This window comes from Pholcus phalangioides, unplaced genomic scaffold, assembly GCF_987345545.1.
Source record: "Pholcus phalangioides strain wild (caught in Gottingen) unplaced genomic scaffold, Ppha-v1.0 ptg000037l_1, whole genome shotgun sequence".
In the NCBI taxonomy this organism is placed as follows: domain Eukaryota; kingdom Metazoa; phylum Arthropoda; class Arachnida; order Araneae; family Pholcidae; genus Pholcus; species Pholcus phalangioides.
The window spans coordinates 2,990,652-3,011,568 of NW_028301624.1; the positions used below are offsets into that span (position 1 = coordinate 2,990,652).

Genomic DNA, 20,917 nt, shown 5'->3' on the forward strand with positions numbered 1-20,917 from the left:
ATAATGGTACAATCATTGTTCCAAGTCTGGTCGATATATGAAATGGCCACAATTCAGAAAGAAAAGCTTGCAGTCTCTGCTAGACATTTAACCCAGGTTCTCTTGCAATCTAGGCAAGTGTACTACCTTATTCACCACAAGCGATACAACTCTGCTTCCCTTATTTCACGCACAGTAGCGTGACATGCTGAAGCAGAGAATTTGTAGCCTTCCTCAACTTCATCAAATGTCCTCCAGGTGGCAACAGTATAGAGAGATTTTTTCGAGCCCATCATACATAAAGGAAAGAGACTTTTCGGGATATTTTGCCCAGGTGAACGCTGAAATAAAAGTTTGCTTTCTCCGCCGGAAAGGCTGCAAAATATCTGCTTCAGCATGTTATGCAACTATATGGGAAATAACAGAAGCAGAGTTGTGTCTCTCGTGGTGTATGAGATAGCATACTTGTCCGGATTGCAAGAGGACCCAGGTTTGATTCCCGAAAAACAGCAAACTTTTCTTTCTGAGTTCACCTTGGCATAATATCCAGAAAAGTTTCTTTCCTTGATATATTATACATGATAGTCAATAATGATTTTCAATCAGATTATATTCTGTATAGAAACCTTTTTTTCAATGAAAAATTTTATGATTTATCTCCCGCCCGAACCTCCCCATCCTATTTCTCTGACTTGAAACTAGTCAGATGCCATCTTTAATGATATGACAGGGAGAAGAGCTGATCTTTGCAACTTCTATCATCTGCTATCAGACATAATTTAAAGTCTTTCCTAGATTCAGTGAGGTTTGCATTTGGGTTAGTGGGATTAAATTTGGATGTAGAGTAGGCTCTCATTATCCAGCACATATTAGACAATGGTAAGCTGGATCATCGAAATTGCAGAATTACTGGAAGTTAATTGAAAAATTCTATTTAAATAATAAATTTCTATGCACAGACATGCAGTGACACGTTCTCTTCAATGGTCAAAGAAAGCTCACCTAAAAATATGATTACTGGATGGGCCGGACTAGTGTATGGCCGGATTATCAAAAGTATACTGTATGTATTTACTGAAATTCTCTGTGAAACACATATCACAATTTATGGTCAAAAATTTATTTTTTTAAATTTTTTTGAAATTTTGTGCAAACTTTCTCTAAAGAGAAATTATGTCTGAACCATTTTTTTTTCATTTATCATTTTACAAATACCAGGAGAGAAAGAAAACCATAATGATGATAACAGTGATGAAGATGAAAGCTCAGAGTATGCAAAGTATTTTGAGAATGAGTCGTCAGAAAACGAAAAATCTTCAGAGGGTGCAGAAGAAAAAGGAAATGACGATGAACCTGTATTTTTGGGTGCTCGCTCAGCATCCACATACTTGGAAATCATCCCGACTCCTTTAATTCCTAAAATTATTGAAAGCAGCTCTTCTTATATTTTGAGAGGTTTTGGTCAAGAAGTACCCCTCGAACCAACACTTTACACAATAGATCCAGATGATCCTGATTCTAATGTAAGTTATTATATTCAACTATAATTTATCTCAAACATAATTTTTTCAACTAGACAAGAATTTACCATGTTTCCCTTTGTTTTATTAAATTTGAATGTGTTGAAATTATATGTTTCAAAATTTATGATCTGCTGATTATGAATTTCTAAAAATGAAAACTTTCTTTAAAAACTGATTGTAAACCTCTTAGCGCAGATTATATACTACTCAATCATATCTGAATACTTTTTTCTGACAGATTGGAATAGAAATAAATATTTTCAAAATTAATTTGTAAAAAATAATTTTTCAAAGATTTATAGATGGCGTATATAATAAATTATAGATTTTGCACAAAAAATACATATTTTTAACACAAAAACATTACAAACCCCTTTCATTCCTTCAGATTTCATTATTGATGAATGAAGTTTTTGCATGCCGATAATCTGCTGCTGCTGACTATATTATGACATTTTTTCTCAGTAACTAAATTCGCATCTGTGGATTATATGACACATGAGTTATTCACAGGAAAATATGATATATGGTGCAATTCTAATTGAAGAATAATTTCATCTGATTATGAGGGAGGTAAGTGGTGGCTGTGTGCCTACGAAACTCAACCATTCTCATATGAATGTAACTATAGATGTACTCTTTAAAGGATTATGATGTGGCATGGTTCTGTCATCGGGTCGATATGGGAGAATCTTTAACAGAGCAAGGAGATGGCTATGAAAAATCAAATCCCTCGAAGCCTATAACAGATCGTTCTGCTGTGAAAGAAGAAGAAAACAATGGTGGCTGTTTTGGCAAAGGTCCAGGTGAATGTAATTTATAAAATAAATAAGTACACACATATTGAATAAACTTTGTTGAAAATTCAAGTACACATATGCATACACATCAATAATAATTACCATTCTAAACAACTTGTTATATTTCATTGTGCCTCATTGTGAGATACTCTTCACAAATGTGAAGCTAAAATAGTGATATCCTTATTTGAGAATAAACTTAAATTTCATTGTCATACTTGCAATTTTTATTTGTTTCCATTTTTTTTTTAGGATTCATGGATATTGGAAACGGTGACTATATTCTGAAGACAGACACTCTTTGGAACTATGATGCAGTGTATGAAATAACCGCTGTGATACGAAAAAGTGGGAAATCAGTAAAGTGCACTTTACTCATTGAAGTAATTGAAGAAAGGCCTCCAAGTCTTATAGTCCAGTCAGTAGATGTTTTTTACACCAATTAACTCAATTTATTGATTGAATTTATGTATGAGTATTGAATTTTATTGATTTTACACATTAGACTTTCACATCCATTGTTAGTTCTGTAATTGGGGGATTTAGGAATGTCAGGTGGGAATTTCTCAATCAGATGCTATTGATGGCTGCAGAAGTCCAAAACATTTGATCAGTTCGAAAAAAATGGTTTACTAACTGTATCATAAGTTTAGGAAGCCATGGTAGAAGAAGGCACATTTTTCCGGCACATCAGCCAAAGCTAACGTCTGTAATAGAAGCAAAAACTGTCATCATTAAGCACAATACCAGTCTATTGTCATGGGTAATTTACTATTAAATGAGTTGTGCCAGAACTGTGTACATATACCTAACAGTCTGAGTGCATAACTTCGAAGCACAAATGCGAGCTGATCTCCCCCATTAAAAAGATTCGAAGCAGAGAGCAACAGCCCTACAATGGTACAGTTCATTCATTACACTTCACTCACTATGAGTTGAGAAAAACTCATAATTTAAAAAATTCATTGCAGATGGATGCACTACACAAACAAGCATTACACAGGAACAAACTTCATGGAAGGTTCATTATACCTGCACACACATTCCAACATGTACCAATTTTTTAGACATTCCGCAGAGGAATATGGACGAGTTGCATGTCTGGTTTAGTAGTAGTAGTCTGAGTGAGTATCTAATGTTGTGAATGAATTTTTAGTACAGCAATCAATTTTGCAAAGTATGAGTGAAATGTAATTTGTACCATTGTAGGTCTGTTGCTGTTTGTGGCAAGACTTTTTAAAGACGAAATTGACTCACATTCATGCTTTCGATTTGTAAATCATAGAAAACCAAACAACTTCAGCTGATCACCACTTAGCTGTTGGTGGAGTTGAAACCAGAGACAGCCAATATGGCCACACAGTGCCATGTAATTATAAATACTGAAGGTCTGATATTTACTGTGGCAAGATTTTTTCCAATGGGGAAGGATTACCTCTCATTTGCAACCTGAATTTGGAAAACCAATGCCTTGTGTATATATATTCCCCCCCACTGTTTTGCAAGCAGAGATTGAACCCAGGCTATTCTGATGTAAAGTCCCCTACTGTAAGGTTCAGGTGAAAAGAGGTTGGAAAAAGGCTGAGGAGAAACAGGAGTCGCGCGAGAGAGGGAAACGAGAACGATGAGAGACATTCGAAAAGAAGGATAGTGTAAAAGTTGGTACCGAAGAGACAGGACGGTTTCATTGGAGGTGTTGGATAATAAATTAAATAAAGTGTTGTTTTCTTCTTTTGGGAGTGTAGAATCCAGTTATTTCATCCTGGAATCGTAGTGGAGGTACAGCCGAGGACCTACGACCGATAAGAAGTTGGGGGAAAGTTTACTGGCGCAGTCGGCAGGATGAGGTTGTAGCTTCAACGACTCAAGATTGTGAGCTGAAATTCGAAGAAGAGTGTCCTAGCGACGGTGGAACCACCCGGTTCGTATAGAAGGATAGTAGCAGCGTCGAGCACCCACGCTGTTTTTCTTTTTTTGTGAAGTCAACCCGACAACCGGTGCTGAGAGGGGCAATCCTGCCCAGGCGAAAAGGAGCAAGTGTTGTACGGCGGTATCGAGACGATAAATAAAGATGGTGTATTTGGCAAAGGGGAACAAGGAGGATCTGGAGACCATGGCCGCCAACTTGGGAGTAGAAGTCCGACCGGAGTTCAACTTAATGCAACTAGTGAGTACCATACAGGAAAGTGAACTGTACAACGAAGCGACGTGCAGAGAGATGCTGAAAACGATCATAGGCAATAGGAAAGAAAGAGAAGAGATGGAGATGGAGCAGAGGCGTAGAGAGAAAGAGATGGAGATGGAGGAGAGGCGTAGAGAGAAAGAGATGGAGATGGAGAAGAGGCGTAGAGAGAAAGAGTTGGAGGAGCGGCGTAGAGAAAAGGAGATGGAACATGAACTCGAAAGACTGAGGATCGAGACAGGAGTCAGAAGAGAGGAGAATAATCAAGCTGGGCGCGGCAGAACCCCCAGCCGGGATTTCCAGAACATGATGCAAAAGTTCAGAATGGAAGAAGACATAAGTCTGTACCTGGTGTTGTTCGAGCGGCAAGCTCGTCGCGCGGGCACGGAAGATTGGTTAGCTGAGCTCTTGGGACTTCTTCCCTATGAGATGAACCAGTTAATTGCCCGCGAGCCAGAAGAGCAAGTACAGGACTATAATCAAGTTAAGGAATTGTTATTGCGGAGATTCAAACTCACCCCAGAGAAGTTCCGACAGATGTTTTCTTCGTGCCACAAGAACCAAGAGGGCACCTGGAGAGACTTCTACCATGAACTGTGTACCTATTTTGATGGATGGACGACGGCTTTGGAGGTCACGACGTTTGAGCAACTAAGAGATTTAATCATCAGCGATCAAATGAAAAAACGCGTCCCAGCTGATTTTAAGGAACACTATCTGGACGAATGGAGTGATATGGTGTCTCCAAGTGATCTATCGGAGAAACTAGATAGGTTCGATGATGTGAAGAGGACTCTGAAGACACCCTTCCCAAGTGACAGAACGAGAACCCCAAGACCAGTTCATCAAAATCCAGGATGGAAAGCCAGCGAGAACCAGAGACTTCAGGGTGAGTCCTTCCCACCTAAAGCGACGATGGGTTCGAATACCAGAGAGAGAGCCGCAGTCACTTGTTATGCGTGTGGAGCAGAAGGCCATATAGCAAGGTTTTGTCCTGCAAGAGTCCAGCAGGAGCCCTTGAGTCGGGTCCAGGCGAACTCTGTCCAGACAGAAGAGGGGGACATGATTGAAGAAACCGCAGTCCTAACAGCACATATCACTGTGCCGGCAGCTGGTGTCGGTGCGGACATTGACACACCGCAGACCGTGAGTTTGAAATATGGTCAGAAGACAATAAGAGGCGTGGTCGATTCTGGGACCCAGATCTCAGTCGTTAGATCGGATTTGGTTGAGATCGACGACAGTGAAGGAGAGGGGAGAATAAGGATCAAGTCCGCATTTGGCGAAAGTGAGATAGCCCCTCTGAAAATATGTATGATGAAGATCAGCGACGGCAAACACGGGTACGTGCCGATTTCTTGCGCAGTGTCGAGTCGCTTGATAAATGAAATGTTAATATGTCCGACGGCGTACGACGCACTCTTGGGAAATGTACTAGTTCCAAGTCCGATCAATGAGCCAAGCCGTAGGGATGGTGTGTGTACTTCATCTGCCGATGGCAAACAGAAGGCCAACGACGGCAATAATAACGATTTTTGCATACCTAACGAAGAACTTGAAGAGAGGATCACATCCCAAGTCGAGAGCTACTTCACCGACTTCAACATCATGAAGAACAACTTTCTGCTGAAACAAATCCAGAGAAACAAGAAGGGCTACATCAGCCTGAGGTTGGTCTCATCTTTCAGGAAGGTCAAGACCCTGACCAAGGATTGGAGGGTCGTCCGGTACTGTCTCAGGAACTCGAACAAATTCCAAGTCAACGGAGGAGGCACTAAAGTGCGCCGGATTGTGCCCGTACCGACTTTCGAGACCAGATGCGCAAAAATGATCCTGGTCTGCAACATGCCGTTCGAGGAAATGACACCCGAGTCAGTGTCGCAGTTTATATCAGAACACGGAGGAGAAGTCAACGTGGCAGTCGTCAATCGAGGATCTAAGATATCGGATGTCTGTACGAGGCGCTGTCTCTACGTCAACGAGAACAGGGTGAAGAAGACGTTCGCCCTCATCAAGTGCAAGACCAATCGGGTCGCGTCTGCATCCGAGGGCAAGGCCTCGCAGCTCAAGAAGATGAACTCGAAACGATACGACGATGGTCATGCTGTCAAAGGGAGGAGATCGACACCGAACCGGTTCCCGGCTAGACAGGAAACGTCCAAGCAATCGAACTGGCGATTGTTTTCGTGTCCATTTGCCAAAGGAATCAACAGAGCTGCGAACCGGCAGTCGAAGACCGAGAAAACCAGAAGCCAACCGGCTAAATCTTCAATCGCCAACAACGGCGTGCCCAGGAATCAGGGCAGGGAAAGGCCATCCTTCTCTTATGCCGGTGGTGACCACCACCCCATGAACTCTTGGATGAACAACCGTTATTTGCCATTCAAGGATGGTATAGCCACCAAAGTAGTTGCTGCTGAACGATACAACGCTCGCCTACTGGATAGCGTCATGCATTGGCCTGGCGGACCTGGAAGGGGGATATGCAAGGTAATGCCGACGCCCTGTCACGGTAGCCGTGAGAAACCGAGTTACGCTCTTGAAGCATCATCATCATTTAAAAATGATGGATGTGCTTTTTGATGATGGGACGTGTAAGGTTCAGGTGAAAAGAGGTTGGAAAAAGGCAGAGGAGAAACAGGAGTCGCGAGAGAGGGAAACGAGAACGATGAGAGACATTCGAAAAGAAGGATAGTGTAAAAGTTGGTACCGAAGAGACAGGACGGTTTCATTGGAGGTGTTGTATAATAAATTAAATAAAGTGTTGTTTTCTTCTTTTGGGAGTGTAGAATCCAGTTATTTCGTCCTGGAATCGTAGTGGAGGTACAGCCGAGGACCTACGACCGATAAGAAGTCGGGGGAAAGTTTACTCCTACACACGCACACATCCACACAATTGCTATTTATCTGATTTAATGGCTAGAGTATACAGCATGTATTTTTAAACATTCCTCTGGGGAATTTCCAACAAATTGGTACACATGCTCAAATGTGTCATATGTGTTCCTCTCCCCACTTAAAGTATTCAGTTATGTTCAAGGCATTTGTGTTCAAAATGCTACTGGCTACTTCAAAATTGACAATGGTGAATGTAGTCTGCCTGCTCTCCATATAGAGACCCTTTAAAGGAGGAAGGTCTGTTGCACATGCAGCTAGAAGTTTGAAAATCCCTTGACTTCACAGTGGCTAGTTATCTGGCTTCTACTAAACCACATATGCACCTCATCCATATTCCTCTATGGAATTTCTAATAAATCAGTACATGTTGGAATGTGTGTGTATGTGTGCCAACCTAACATGATGTTTGTTTCTTAGGAATGCTTGTTATGTGTTCAAGTAGTGCTCCCATCTGTTTTCCTAATTCAGAAGCACACAACTCGGCAGGTTAAGTTTTGCTTAGTTATCTAACTATAAGATGATCCCCAGATATCTTCCCAAAAACGGAATGTGATAGGCATAATATTTTCACTTCCAATGTATGACATACTTATTTTTGAAACTATAATGCTGGAAATAAACTTCCTTAACTTTTAGTCAGACAAGTACTACTATAGGCACTGAGACCAGAGGATTCAGGTCACTCAGGATCCCTTTCAAAAAAAAGTGAGGGGCATAAGCCACCAATAATTGATGAATACACAATCTATCACAAGTCCTCTTTCCTATGTATGGCCTTTAATTTATTTTTTAGCATCAGAGTTTCTGCATTGGGTATACATGTGTGTGATACAGCCAAGAAATTTTCTGAGCTTTCAACAAAAAAAAAGAGAGGTAAATCATGTTTTACATGATCCTGATAAGGCTTTTATCAGAAATTCTGGCAGAATCAAATGTATATTGTGATAACATGTGATATATACTCAGTTAAATGCTATGTTATAATTTTTTCTTTCGAGCTGTCTTTTAAATAAGCAGTTGTGTGATTTTTCTCCCCGCCAAAATTGACCTTTGTAAAGCATTGACACAATTGAATTTCTTCAATTGACCTAGTCTCAACACCTCATTAATTTTGTAGATGCACGAAAAGTGTTGCTTGTTTTCCTCGAATAAGAGGCCAGTATATTAATCCAAATGCTTGGACAGCCATAGATGCCAAATGTCGAGAGGACTGTGGAGAAGAAGGTGAAATATCTTATAACTGGTCTATATATATATCTGATTTGGACATGAGAGAAATAACTTATGTTGATGGTTGGGAAGAGCATGCTGTTGGTAAGTAGACATTTTAATGATTCAAATATTGAAAATACACTGGGATTCTTCATTGTAATTTATATTTTGGGGAACAAAGAAAAAATAAAAAAACTATATTGAAAGCGTGATATCACTCACAACTTTATCTAGATCTGTGATTCTCAACATGGGACCCACACTCCAAAAGGGGGCCATATGATTTTTAAGGGGGAAACAATTTGATTTTTTATGAGAGCAATCATGAGTTATGAAAATTCATATTTGATGAAAAATAATTTCTCAGAACTAATGAAAAATCCATATTTAATGAAAACATAATGGCAGAATTGATGCATATATGTATTAACATTTGATAAGGAAATAGTTTCAGAATTAATGAAAATCCATGACATTTACCGAAAAAGTAATTTCCGAATTAAAGAAATTCATATTCAATAAGAAAAGTTATTCACAAATTAATGAAAGGCCATGTATAATGTGGAAATTATTTAATTATCAATGAAGATTCATATTTAAAATGAGGAAATTATTTAAGTATCAGTGTGTGAAGATTCATATTTAATAAAAAAAAATTATCTTAGAATAAGTAAGATTCTCCAATAATGCATGATTCCCTATTTTTCTTGAAGACCCGCAGGGGGATCCCGTTAAGATGCTACTGCAAGAATCAAAATACTGTACTACAGTAGGACTTATTGGCCATTGGGCTTCATGGAATTTTTCTTTTGGCCTGCACTGTCTTAAAGGTTGAAAACTTGTGCTTTTAACCAGGTTATAGGGCTTAAGCCTTCAAGTTATAGGGCTTACACATTTTGGGCGTCTTTCATGTGGATTTTCAAATTCAAAAAAAGTTTCAAATTTACAGAAATAGATTGGAACAGCATTTTAAGAATTTTTTTCAATGTTTAAACTTTTTTTACAATTTTCGATCATCTTTGGTCACATATTCACCCCTTCCTGTGTTTGTCTTATAGAAAAAACAAAATCTTTTAAATATGACATGAATGTCGCTCTCCACTTGTTAATACAAGATATACGGAAGACTGGATGTTGTGAAGATATTTATTATTTCAGATGTTTATTTTTTAAGGAAGGAAAAAACTCATCTCTGCCTCCACCGGGAGTCGAACCCGGGTCCCTCGATTGCCGGACGAGTGCTCTGACCACTAAGCTACAGAGGAGATAGAGATTTTCCTTCGCTAGAGCGTATATATATGCCGAACGGAATTATTAATAAATATCTTCACAACATCCAGTCTTCCGTATATCTTGTATTAACAAGTGGAGAGCGACATTCATGTCATATATATAGCCCTCTGGTGGCTCGTCGTCAATGAGCTATTAGCTGATCGGTTTCACCGTCCATTGCACGGTTCCGTTCGGCATATATATACGCTCTAGCGAAGGAAAATCTCTATCTCCTCTGTAGCTTAGTGGTCAGAGCACTCGTCCGGCAATCGAGGGACCCGGGTTCGACTCCCGGTGGAGGCAGAGATGAGTTTTTTCCTTCCTTAAAAAATAAACATCTGAAATAATAAATATCTTCACAACATCCAGTCTTCCGTCATTATTCACACATTATTCCACATTAACAAGTGGAGAGCGACATTCATGTCATATATATAGCCCTCTGGTGGCTCGTCGTCAATGAGCTATTAGCTGATCGGTTTCACCGTCCATTGCACGGTTCCGTTCGGCATATATATATACGCTCTAGCGAAGGAAAATCTCTATCTCCTCTGTAGCTTAGTGGTCAGAGCACTCGTCCGGCAATCGAGGGACCCGGGTTCGACTCCCGGTGGAGGCAGAGATGAGTTTTTTCCTTCCTTAAAAAATAAACATCTGAAATAATAAATATCTTCACAACATCCAGTCTTCCGTCATTATTCACACATTATTCCACATTAACAAGTGGAGAGCGACATTCATGTCATATATATAGCCCTCTGGTGGCTCGTCGTCAATGAGCTATTAGCTGATCGGTTTCACCGTCCATTGCACGGTTCCGTTCGGCATATATATATACGCTCTAGCGAAGGAAAATCTCTATCTCCTCTGTAGCTTAGTGGTCAGAGCACTCGTCCGGCAATCGAGGGACCCGGGTTCGACTCCCGGTGGAGGCAGAGATGAGTTTTTTCCTTCCTTAAAAAATAAACATCTGAAATAATAAATATCTTCACAACATCCAGTCTTCCGTATATCTTGTAAAATCTTTTAAAATCAGGATTTTACAAGATGCTTCTGGGGGGTGGGGGCATGGTGAAAAAAAAGTTGGGAAACACTAATCTAGATGAATAGAAGATTCAGGGCTGAACTTTCTGTAGTCTAATGAATAATTTATCTCCAGGGGTTTTACCTGCAGTCGCAGCAGATATCATACATACATCAATAAGTATAGATGAAAATCTTTCTTTCCACTGAAATGCTTCAACTGTTCCTTCCTTGACTTTATGCATTAAAGATGTCATGTCTTGCTTATCCTTTCCTTGTTCTTTCTTGTTAAAATTATTTGGATGTTTATATAGACTTCTCTACAGAGGCATCGTCAGCGGTGACATGTTGCTTTTATCCCCTTGACTGTCCAGAGATAGCTGAGTCCAAGTCTGACTGTGTTGGTATTTATAAGTAGAGCAAATACTGTGGTTTCAGAGAGAGAGAGGAAGGATGTGCCACTTTCTCCTAACAATACAAATTGCAAAAGACAGTACCAAGTAGAGATGAATTTCAAAAGAAAATTCCCAGCAAAAGCATGCAAATTTTCTTTCCAAATTCTTCATCTCTGCTTGGTATCCAGTTTTTCAAACTTTGTAGCTACTGATTGCATCAGATTGATATCAAGTTAAACAATTGTAGCAATCTCAACAGAATTGATTGGACCAATGAATGAACTCCAGAACTTTGCCACTGGACTTATCCCTTTGCCGAAATCTCTTCCAACCCAGCTTCGTGGCATAGTCCGGAACACTTTATTTTGTGTCAAAAAAACAAAACAACATAACATACAAAATTTTTACAGCATATTTTCCCCGGACAATTGGGTACTGAGGCGATTAACAAATTTTGTTTTGATTACAGACGAGATGGGGTTGGGAGTTGGAGAAAAGTTTCTGGGTTTTGTTAGTGGACGAATGTACACATATTAGGATGGAGGTATATTTTAAAAGCAATTGGAGGGGGCCCCCATGCTATCTCATCTGTTGTCTTACACTTGTCATATTATATACACAGGATATAACAAAAACAAATGAAATAAGAATCTTATTGTGAAATATAAAATATCCATCAGAGCAAGTCATCTTGCTTAACATCTTATTGGTGAGCAAATGGTTTTGATAACTTGCGGACTAGAAGCCAGCATCAGTTTTATTGGGCTGAGTTCACTTGCTCCGGTGAATTTGATGAAAATATACAAAATAAAAATATTGTGTGGGGGAATGTATACAATTAGGAATCACCTGTGCCATCTAGCTTAGCATCTTATAGCACCTATGGTATTATCACCTATGGTAAGCAACGTGAATACGACAATATGAGTATGCACGTGTGTTGTGGACATGAAATGCATGAAGAACTTGAATAGAGGAAAGAAACACACATACATTCATATACATATATATATAACTGCCAGGCCGAGTCGTCTCACTCTTAACCTATTTTTGTAAGCAATGTGGGATTAGTTTAAATGGAGGATTGTCTGGAGAGAGCCTTACCTAAGGATAAGCTTTGGTCTTGTTTTGGTTGACTCACTCTAGCTGGTTATATTTATTAAAGAAAAAAAACGAATAGATATAAAATAAAAACTGCATGTAATGGTTATTATGAAACCATTCGTGTCCTCCCGCCTAGCACCCCCGTAGAGCTGAATGGAGGACACTTGTGGTTATCACATTTACATCATTGTTACGGGAATGTCATAAAAATTCTTGTTCAGGTCCTGTTAGTACATGCTATATCTTGTACGTGTAATAGTTACGTATTAGTAGTGGCAGTCATGTGGATATGATTTGTGTTGTTGTTTTTATCTATTTCTGTTTTTCCCTTATATCAGCTGGATGCTCTAATTTCAGAATTTAAATTTAATTAAAAAAGTTAATTTAATTACTATTTTAAAGTGATTCTAACAAAAGTCACAAAATATCCAAACATTTATTATAACAAGGCACAATGTAACAGCAGCCCACTGTATTTTGAATATTATTGGGTATTAGAATGCATCTCTCATTGCTTTTAAAATTTCTGTGGAAAAAAATTGAAAAATTTTTTTTTTTGTCTCCAATAAGGCATATTTAATTCTAAAAATATTCTCCTAGATTGTGAACTCTTGAAGAAAACAAAAAAATCGTATGCAATAAAAATATTTAGCATAATAATAATTAGAATGCTTTCAATACTTTCAATTTTTTATATTGTGAATGGTACTGTGACGCAAGTTGTTTTATTATCTGTCGCACTTTGTAATGCGGCTCAACCGATAGTTTATTTTTGGTCACTGGTAACAATAAAAACGATCGACTATTTATTTGGATATTTGATTTTATCCCTTTGTAAATTTTTCTGTAGTGGACGATGAAAGAATTGGAATAAATAAAACCCTGTATCAATCAAATCCAAACATAAAATCATTTCTTGTGCAAGTTGAAGGCCGATTATCAGGCACAGACAGCATTCTTGTTGGTAAAGCTTCAATGCTGCTTGTTTTGAACACTCCACCTGCGAGAGGATCGTGTCAAATGAATCCAACCTCTGGCTTTGCTCTGATAGATGTTTTTGATGTAGTTATTTCAGATTGGGAAGATGACGATCGTGGCCAGAGAATTGAAGACTACAGCATTTATGGTGAGTTCATAGCAAGAGGTGCCTCGAAATAAATTATCATGTGTGTTAATAAATAAATTACCCTATATGTTAATTAATAAATTACCCTATATGTTAATTAATAAATTACCCTATATGTTAATTAATAAATTATCAAGTATGTGTTAATAATATTTTTGAACTACCAGAGGTTTGGCCAGCTGAAATTTGGGTTTGTTTCCCAACCTTCATGAAATTCTGGCTGTGAAAAACAAACCCTTCACAAAATACAAATTAATGAAGCCATAAATTTTTCATTTCATTTTTGTAATAAATTAACTAGATTATTTTAATTTTCATAGAAACAGGACCCTACAAAAATGTCTGGACAGACCCTTGACTACAGTTATCCAAATGTGGTTTTGTCTGATAACCATACTTAATTTAATTTTTACATTATTTGAGAATGCAGTTTGTTTTATTACAGTACAAATATTTTTTTTTTAATTTTTGAACATAACATTTTTACATGCTTACTTTCAGTAAAAGTTTCCGGTGTTACATACCATCTTCGGTACGGTTTGAAGCAGAAATTCAATCTTGTATTACCATATGGAGACCTTGAAATATGGTGCTCTGTGATGGATTCAGTTGGTGGTGTTACATGCTTGAGCATTGCTAATTTCTCGGTATGTATATTATTGGTTTTCATTTTCTTTATTTAATAGGTTGCGTAGCCTAATGATGAGCAGCAAAAAAATTCTTTTTCCTGTTAGACTTGAGATGACAACTGATGAATGGCGCTTGATTAAGCCCTTGACCAAAGTCCCCTCCATCCAAGGTGAGGATGGAAGCATAGCATGACTTTCTCTAGTGAAAAAGATTCCAGACTCAATTTGTTGTCCACTAAAGCTGTGCAAAAGGAAAAAAAAGCCGAAGTTGATAAGACACTTGCTTATAGTACCAAAGGATGCATATAGAGACATTTCAAGTTTGATACCCCTTTCAATCCTCTTCAGGCATAGACGTAGAACAGAAAATACAATAAGATGGCTACTAAACCATGCATGCACCTCATCTACTTTCTTCTGTGGAACGTCTAATGAATTGGTACATGTTGGAATGTGTGTACGTGCAGTGAACCTGATGTGAAAAATATTTCTGTGGCTTGTTATGTGTAGTGCTCCTGCCCCCCATCTGTCATCAGTTTTTCTAACTATAAGTGAAGTGTAGTGACAAAAAGAATTGTATCATTGTAGGCCTGCTGCTCTTTGGCCAAACTTTTTAATGGGGAGATCAGCCTGCATTTACGCCTCGAAGTTGGGAACCACAGAAGCAATAAGATGGCTACAGTATTGCTATTGTAGACAGTCCTCACATTGACATGTTATCATATCAACATGTCACAGAGAGATTAAAAAAAACAATAGTACAGCTTTGTCGTTGGAGTCAGTTGTAAACTGTGAATCCCTGCATAATTAGTCCTCGTGCAGAAAATGACAGCATGGGAGAAAATATTAGCAACTCATAAATTTAATTTTTTAAAACAAATGTGAGATGTTTTGTTTATTAACTGATAGGCAATTGCTTTCTTTTGTTGTTTTTATAATTATTAAAACTTACTTCAATTTTCAAGTAATAGTGAGATGAATTTTTTCAGACTTATTTGCCTGAAAAAGATGAAATCACCGCTTTTGAAGATTCCAGATATTTTGAGAAATGTCTTGCTGAAGGGCAAATGTACACAGTATCACAGATTATAATGGCAAAGATATCAGTAATGGAAGGATATGCAAAGCAAGATGGCAGTAATTTAGGTCTTGGTAATATTTCATATTGTAGATAACAAAAGACTATAATAATTGCAATAAATTTCTACTGATTTTGCAAAATATTGTTAGCATGAGTCTCTCCATCTTATTAATTCAATTTTAGGCTTTATAGTAACTTTCACTGCTCTAAAAAGACGAAAAATATTTCAAATTTATTTTGCTCTTTCCTTTGCTTTAGGCAGGACGAGGTCACACATTTTGTTTGTCAAACATAAAACTTTTTGAAAATACAGAAAACTCTTGATTTAATGGGTCTCACTCCTCTATGAACTTTGAATTTAATGGATCAAAGTTTGTCACTATTTTATTATTATTTTTGGTTCTTCAAATAATGGATGGTATATGGATGGTTTTTTAAGCTTGTTGTAAGCATAACATGTATTTAAAGCATCAGAGGCTCAGAATACTGGCCAATTTTAACAACATATGACTGCTATAGGAGACAGGAATGATAGTATGATAAAATGATCTGATCAAAAGAAAAAAAATTATTTGAATGAAAGGAAAGGTAGTGTTGAGGAATTTTGCAGTTATGTATATCATAGAGTCCACCATCTTTTCATTGCTATAATATTACTACGGATGTACTCAATTTATATACATTTATGTAAAGAGTATTGGCAATGTTGATGAGACAGTGAACAATGGCTATTTAATGGAGATCAGTCAAATTATATTGAATACAGTATAGAGAGCTAAGAAGCTCAATCAGAGTGTGTCACTGCACTTATTGGTGCCACAGAATTGCCTGAATATTGAGCAAGGGTATTGCGGAACACTTAAAATTCTAATCTCATTTCACTGAAAATCTGACAGCATTTGACAGCAGCCCTTTTATTATTATGACATTCTTTACTTTGTATCTGGATGATGAAGAAAAAAAAAATTCTAAATTTCCTACTTTAATTACCAAAACTTCAATAGAAAACTTGGAGCCATTTAATTATTTATGTATTTGAAGACAGAGTAAATATTTTAGTTCGCCGTAGATTGATGAAGTTTTAGAATAATTTTCCTGCTATTTTTGTGGTGAAAAGAAGAATTATTTCACAGACATCCTTTCCCCTGTATTAGTCTGTTAAATCAAGGTCTCAGTTTATTCTTAGTTTCATGTAACTATAATCTGAAGAATTATTTGAATCTTCATTTTGTAGGAGAAGTGGATGAAACTCTTGTTTTAGAAGAATGGGAAAAATATTTGGAACTAGAAGGAATCGACAGCAGTTATTATACTGAGCAGGCTAAAGATGAAATAAGAGAAGACCTTACAGAAATCATGGAGAAAGAAAGCAATGCATTTGCCAAAGTTAGAAGTCTTTTCCCGTGACTCTTTTTATTATAAGTATTTCCAGGAAATAGCATATTTTTGTGTATTTACGAACATGGGTTAAATAAATATGAATGAAGCATTTAACAAAATTCATTCATAAATTAACCCCTTTAGCAATGGTGCCCAGACATATTTTATGGCTTTCTAGTAACTAATCAAAACACACTGCATGGAAGGAAGTAATGAGGAAAAAAATGTGTGTTTTTTGTTTGTTTGTTTTTCTGGTGCCACTTCAATCAGGTTTGAAATCTTGCTCTTCTGAATTGAAATGTCATTTGCATTTATTTATTTAACTTATGTGCAGTCCATGAACAGTTGTCACTAAACTTATTGTATTGTGGAAAATTTATTTTGTAACAGTTTGCATATTGTCGGGAAAAGTTTAAATTAAAACAACCATCCTCACTTGAGTGATCAAAGGCAACATCCAGAAAAAAGGAAATAACGTGGGTCACAGCATTCGCTTATTTTCTTAGAAATTAGTAGAGGGAGTAATAACCCAATTAGCCCCCTTCCCCAATAAGTGGAATGGCCACTGAGCCTATTCCCATCCAATTTCAATTTATATTCAGCAGAGTGTGTGTATATACTGTCATGGAAAAAATGAGGAAAAGTGGGGGGGGGGGGGAACAAACCCCTTCTCTTTTTCTGAGCATAACCTTTTCAGGGAAGGGGGCCCAAAACGGCATGCTACAACCCTGATATGTGCAGAAATATAGCTACTCAATATTCCTATTGAATGAGAAATGAATCATACTATCTAACAAGTATGTATTTATTTAGTAGGATTATATCCCCCCCCCCTCAAGCAAAAGAACACTGTCTTCACCATCACCACCTAAGTAGAGTCCCCAGGTCACAGAAAAAAAAATCTCATCAGATGTTTACCAGCACAACTGCAGATTTTTCCATGCCCTGCTGTATGAACCAAGAAACCAAAACCTTGCTTCATTTCTATAAGACAGCCATAAGTATTCTTTATGGGCATTGTATAATATTTTATCACGTGTATATATTGTTTATAATTTTTATTAATTGCATTTTTAATTGGGGTGCTGTATTTTTAAAATGTATGACATCCATATTTTTATGGGCATCTTTTTCTCAGCCACCTCGTTGGACATTTTGTCTGTTGTGGTGTTGTATTTGTATTGTTATTAAGTAAAAAAGTATAAAGATGCGACAAATCATTTATGATAATTGATTGTGTGTAACAGTAATGTGATTGTAAATATTGTCATTGATGTATTTAATTGTTAATTTTAAATAATTTTATTTCACACTTAGAAATGAAGGTTTAATGAGGAACCAATTTCCTCAAATTCCATGTTTTTACAGATTGCATTTTGAGATTTCAACCTTTTTCAAGTTTTAGTAACATTTTAAATTAGCCTATTCTGTGTTCAGGTTGTTTACACTTTTATTTAGAATTAGCTTATGACTTGCCAGATAGAAACAGAATTGATATTCTTGAAGAAAGGCCCCAGTTGCCCCCCATTAAGATGCCACTGGTTTGAGGTAGAGATATGTGTAAAGGTTTTCATATCCCATATGCTTCATTCAAAAATAGTTGTGTTAAATGTGTTCAGTTCAGGTATGCCAAGCTGAACATAGTGTAAAAAATAAAATTTTAACTAAAACAAATGATTTTGTTTTCACTTTTGGCAGAAAAAGGTTAAAGAATTGAATAGAGTCCTGAATCTACCCATAGAAACTTTACCTGATGTTGAAATATTTGGCGGGGCATTCAGTGCCATTGCTGACAATGGCCCAACAAATCAAGAAGGCCGGGTACGTTGCTTCATCAGGAGCATAGTTTTGGAAATTTCCCTCGTTATAATTTTCACTTTTATCTGTCAACATTTACTTTTATTTAAGCATACTTCAATAAGTATCCTGCATTCATTTTAATTCAGTTCTTAAATACCATGCTCTTAATTTCTCTACTCTTTAGTATGTCATCTAGGAATATCTTTATCTTTCTTTTTAAGGAAGTGATAATGAAAGGCATGGGAGAAATATTTGATGTCATCAACAGTACAGAAGTCGCTCATCCTGATGAAAAACTAGTATCTTTTCAAGTACTGGGGGAAATTGCTGATACTGCGGCTGGTGTAAGATTATCAGTTCTGGAATGATTTTTTTTGCACACAAAAATTAAAAATTTGCTTCACTAGAATTTTTGATTTGTTCATTGTAATTTGAAACAAAACACTATGATTTCATTCATAACTGTCGATTATACTTGTACATTAACCCTTTAAGCGGCATTGACAAGATATCTCGTCTCCTTGAAAGCCTCTTATTTTAGCATTGACAAGCACAGACATTTTGTAAAGTTGATTTCTGAATGAAAAACTTTTCCCTACACTCCTTACTTTGCACCTCCCCCCCATGAAAATTGAAAATCGGAAAAAAACACACTTCATTAAAAAAATATATGACATTTTGTAGGGGGATTAGTTTCTGCTTTGCTGCTTAAAAGGGTTGAAAAAAAATCTCAATTTCTTAGCATGGATTATAGATCACTGTGTATATTATCTGAAGCTTTTTCTCCCTCAGTGAGTCTGAAATTAAAAAAAAACATGAAATAATTCGCAAAAAAGTAAATTTTTTCTAAAGTTAACAGATAGCATATACAGGATCATTGACATATGAAAATGAGGAGAGGCTGCTTAAGCCTCCTTGACTCAAAGGGGTGCTTAAGCCTCCCCCCCCCCTTGAGTTAAGATTGTAGTTTTGCAGGAAAAAAATACATCCCCCCTTCAGAAGGGAAAAAAAATTTAAACCTCCACTCCCCTTGAGAAAAACCTGTGTATGCCTATGTACATGATGTCCCATAAATTCTTAAACAATTAAAAAATTCATAAAAAGTTGAAGGAATTGGTAAAAATATATATATATATATATATACATACACTGCTGGCCACCCAAATTGCAACACCAAGAAAGACAAGAGATATCGCAACAATATTTATTTTGTAGATAACATGTTGACCAAGCATCAAATGATTAAATTTATAGAATTCTGTGAAGTGTGGTTCCTGCCAAAATCAGTAGCCAGAGTAGCCACCATTGTTGGAGATCACAGCTGCCACACGCCTCGGCATTGATTCAAAGAGACTTTGGATGTGATCTTGGGGTACAGCAGACCAAGCAGCTTCCACGCGTTGCCAAAGTTGATCTGGTGTGGCAGCTGGGGATGCAATCTGGGTCAATCGTTGAGCAACCATGGACCACATGTTTTCTATCGGCGAAAGATCCGGAGAGTGAGCTGGCCAGGGAAGCAATTCAATCTGGCGATTGACGAAGAACCTTGGGACAATACGTGCCACGTGTGGTCGCGCATTATCCTGTTGAAATATGGCTGTGGGCAAGCCCTGAAGGTAAGGAAGGACAACTGGCTCCAACACCTCGGAGATGTAGCGCTGGCTTTTTAAAGTACCGGCAATGCGTACTAGAGGAGTGCGAGAGTGATATCCAATACCGCCCCATACCATAATACCCGGCGCAGGACCAGTGTGACGGTGCATAACGCAGCTGTTCAGCATCCTCTCTACACAGTGTCTCCAGACTCGAATCCGACCATCGTGGTGTTGCAGACAGAAGCGTGACTCGTCAGTAAAGACAATTTCATTCTATTGTGCCGTCCACATCCTTCTTTCATCGCACCATTGGCGGCGGAGATGTCTGTGGTTCTGCGTCAAGGGTAGACGAAGCAATGGACGTCTTGCGGACTGACCACTCTGCTGTAAACGGCGTCGAATGGTACGCGCAGACACTGGATGATGCGGTACAGACTGAATGTGCTGTGCTATGGTTCGTGATGTGGCTGAGCGATCCGTCACTGCCATATGCACAATATGCCTGTCATCACGTGAAGTGGTGCACTGAGGTGGATGCGATCGAACACGTCGGTCCGTCGTACCCTCCTGCATCCAACGACCACATATCCGCATTACAGTTGTTTGGTTTCGTCCAACACGACTACCGATTTCCCTGAAAGATAATCCACAATCTTGGTAGACCACTATCCTTCCTCTGTCGAACTCGGATACTTGATCAAAAGATGATCGCTGTTTTCTACGAGGCATAATTGATCATTTTTTTGAAAAAAACCACAAGAAAAACACAATTGCCATACTTCAAATCGTCGAAATCTCCAATCCTTAAATAGCGCTTTGAAGTGCCGCCACAGGCGCGCGTGATGTGCGTCTGCACTGAAATTCTAATCATTTGCATATCTCACCTCCGCTAATGCATGTTGTAAATTTCATATTATT

At 37.8% G+C, this 20,917-nt stretch overlaps 2 protein-coding genes across 2 annotated transcripts in view; both read left to right on the top strand.

The window, feature by feature from the left end:
- The first annotated feature begins 375 nt into the window (after positions 1 to 375).
- LOC149065914 (sperm receptor for egg jelly-like) lies at positions 376 to 13,546 on the top strand. Its single transcript, XM_089253323.1, has 6 exons — positions 376 to 469; positions 1,198 to 1,502; positions 2,149 to 2,308; positions 2,555 to 2,720; positions 8,500 to 8,696; positions 13,239 to 13,546. Exons 1-6 carry the CDS (start codon positions 376 to 378, stop codon positions 13,544 to 13,546), a joined length of 1,230 nt encoding a protein of 409 aa, XP_089109449.1.
- A 501-nt stretch (positions 13,547 to 14,047) lies between these two features.
- Positions 14,048 to 20,917, top strand: part of LOC149065915 (polycystin-1-like protein 2) — a 34,539-nt gene continuing 27,669 nt past the window's right edge. The window contains exons 1-5 of the mRNA XM_089253374.1: positions 14,048 to 14,161; positions 15,133 to 15,295; positions 16,459 to 16,610; positions 18,303 to 18,425; positions 18,626 to 18,748. Coding sequence (XP_089109500.1) covers positions 14,114 to 14,161; positions 15,133 to 15,295; positions 16,459 to 16,610; positions 18,303 to 18,425; positions 18,626 to 18,748 — 609 coding nt within the window. The 5' untranslated portion in view covers positions 14,048 to 14,113. The remainder of the gene's footprint in view (positions 14,162 to 15,132; positions 15,296 to 16,458; positions 16,611 to 18,302; positions 18,426 to 18,625; positions 18,749 to 20,917) is intronic.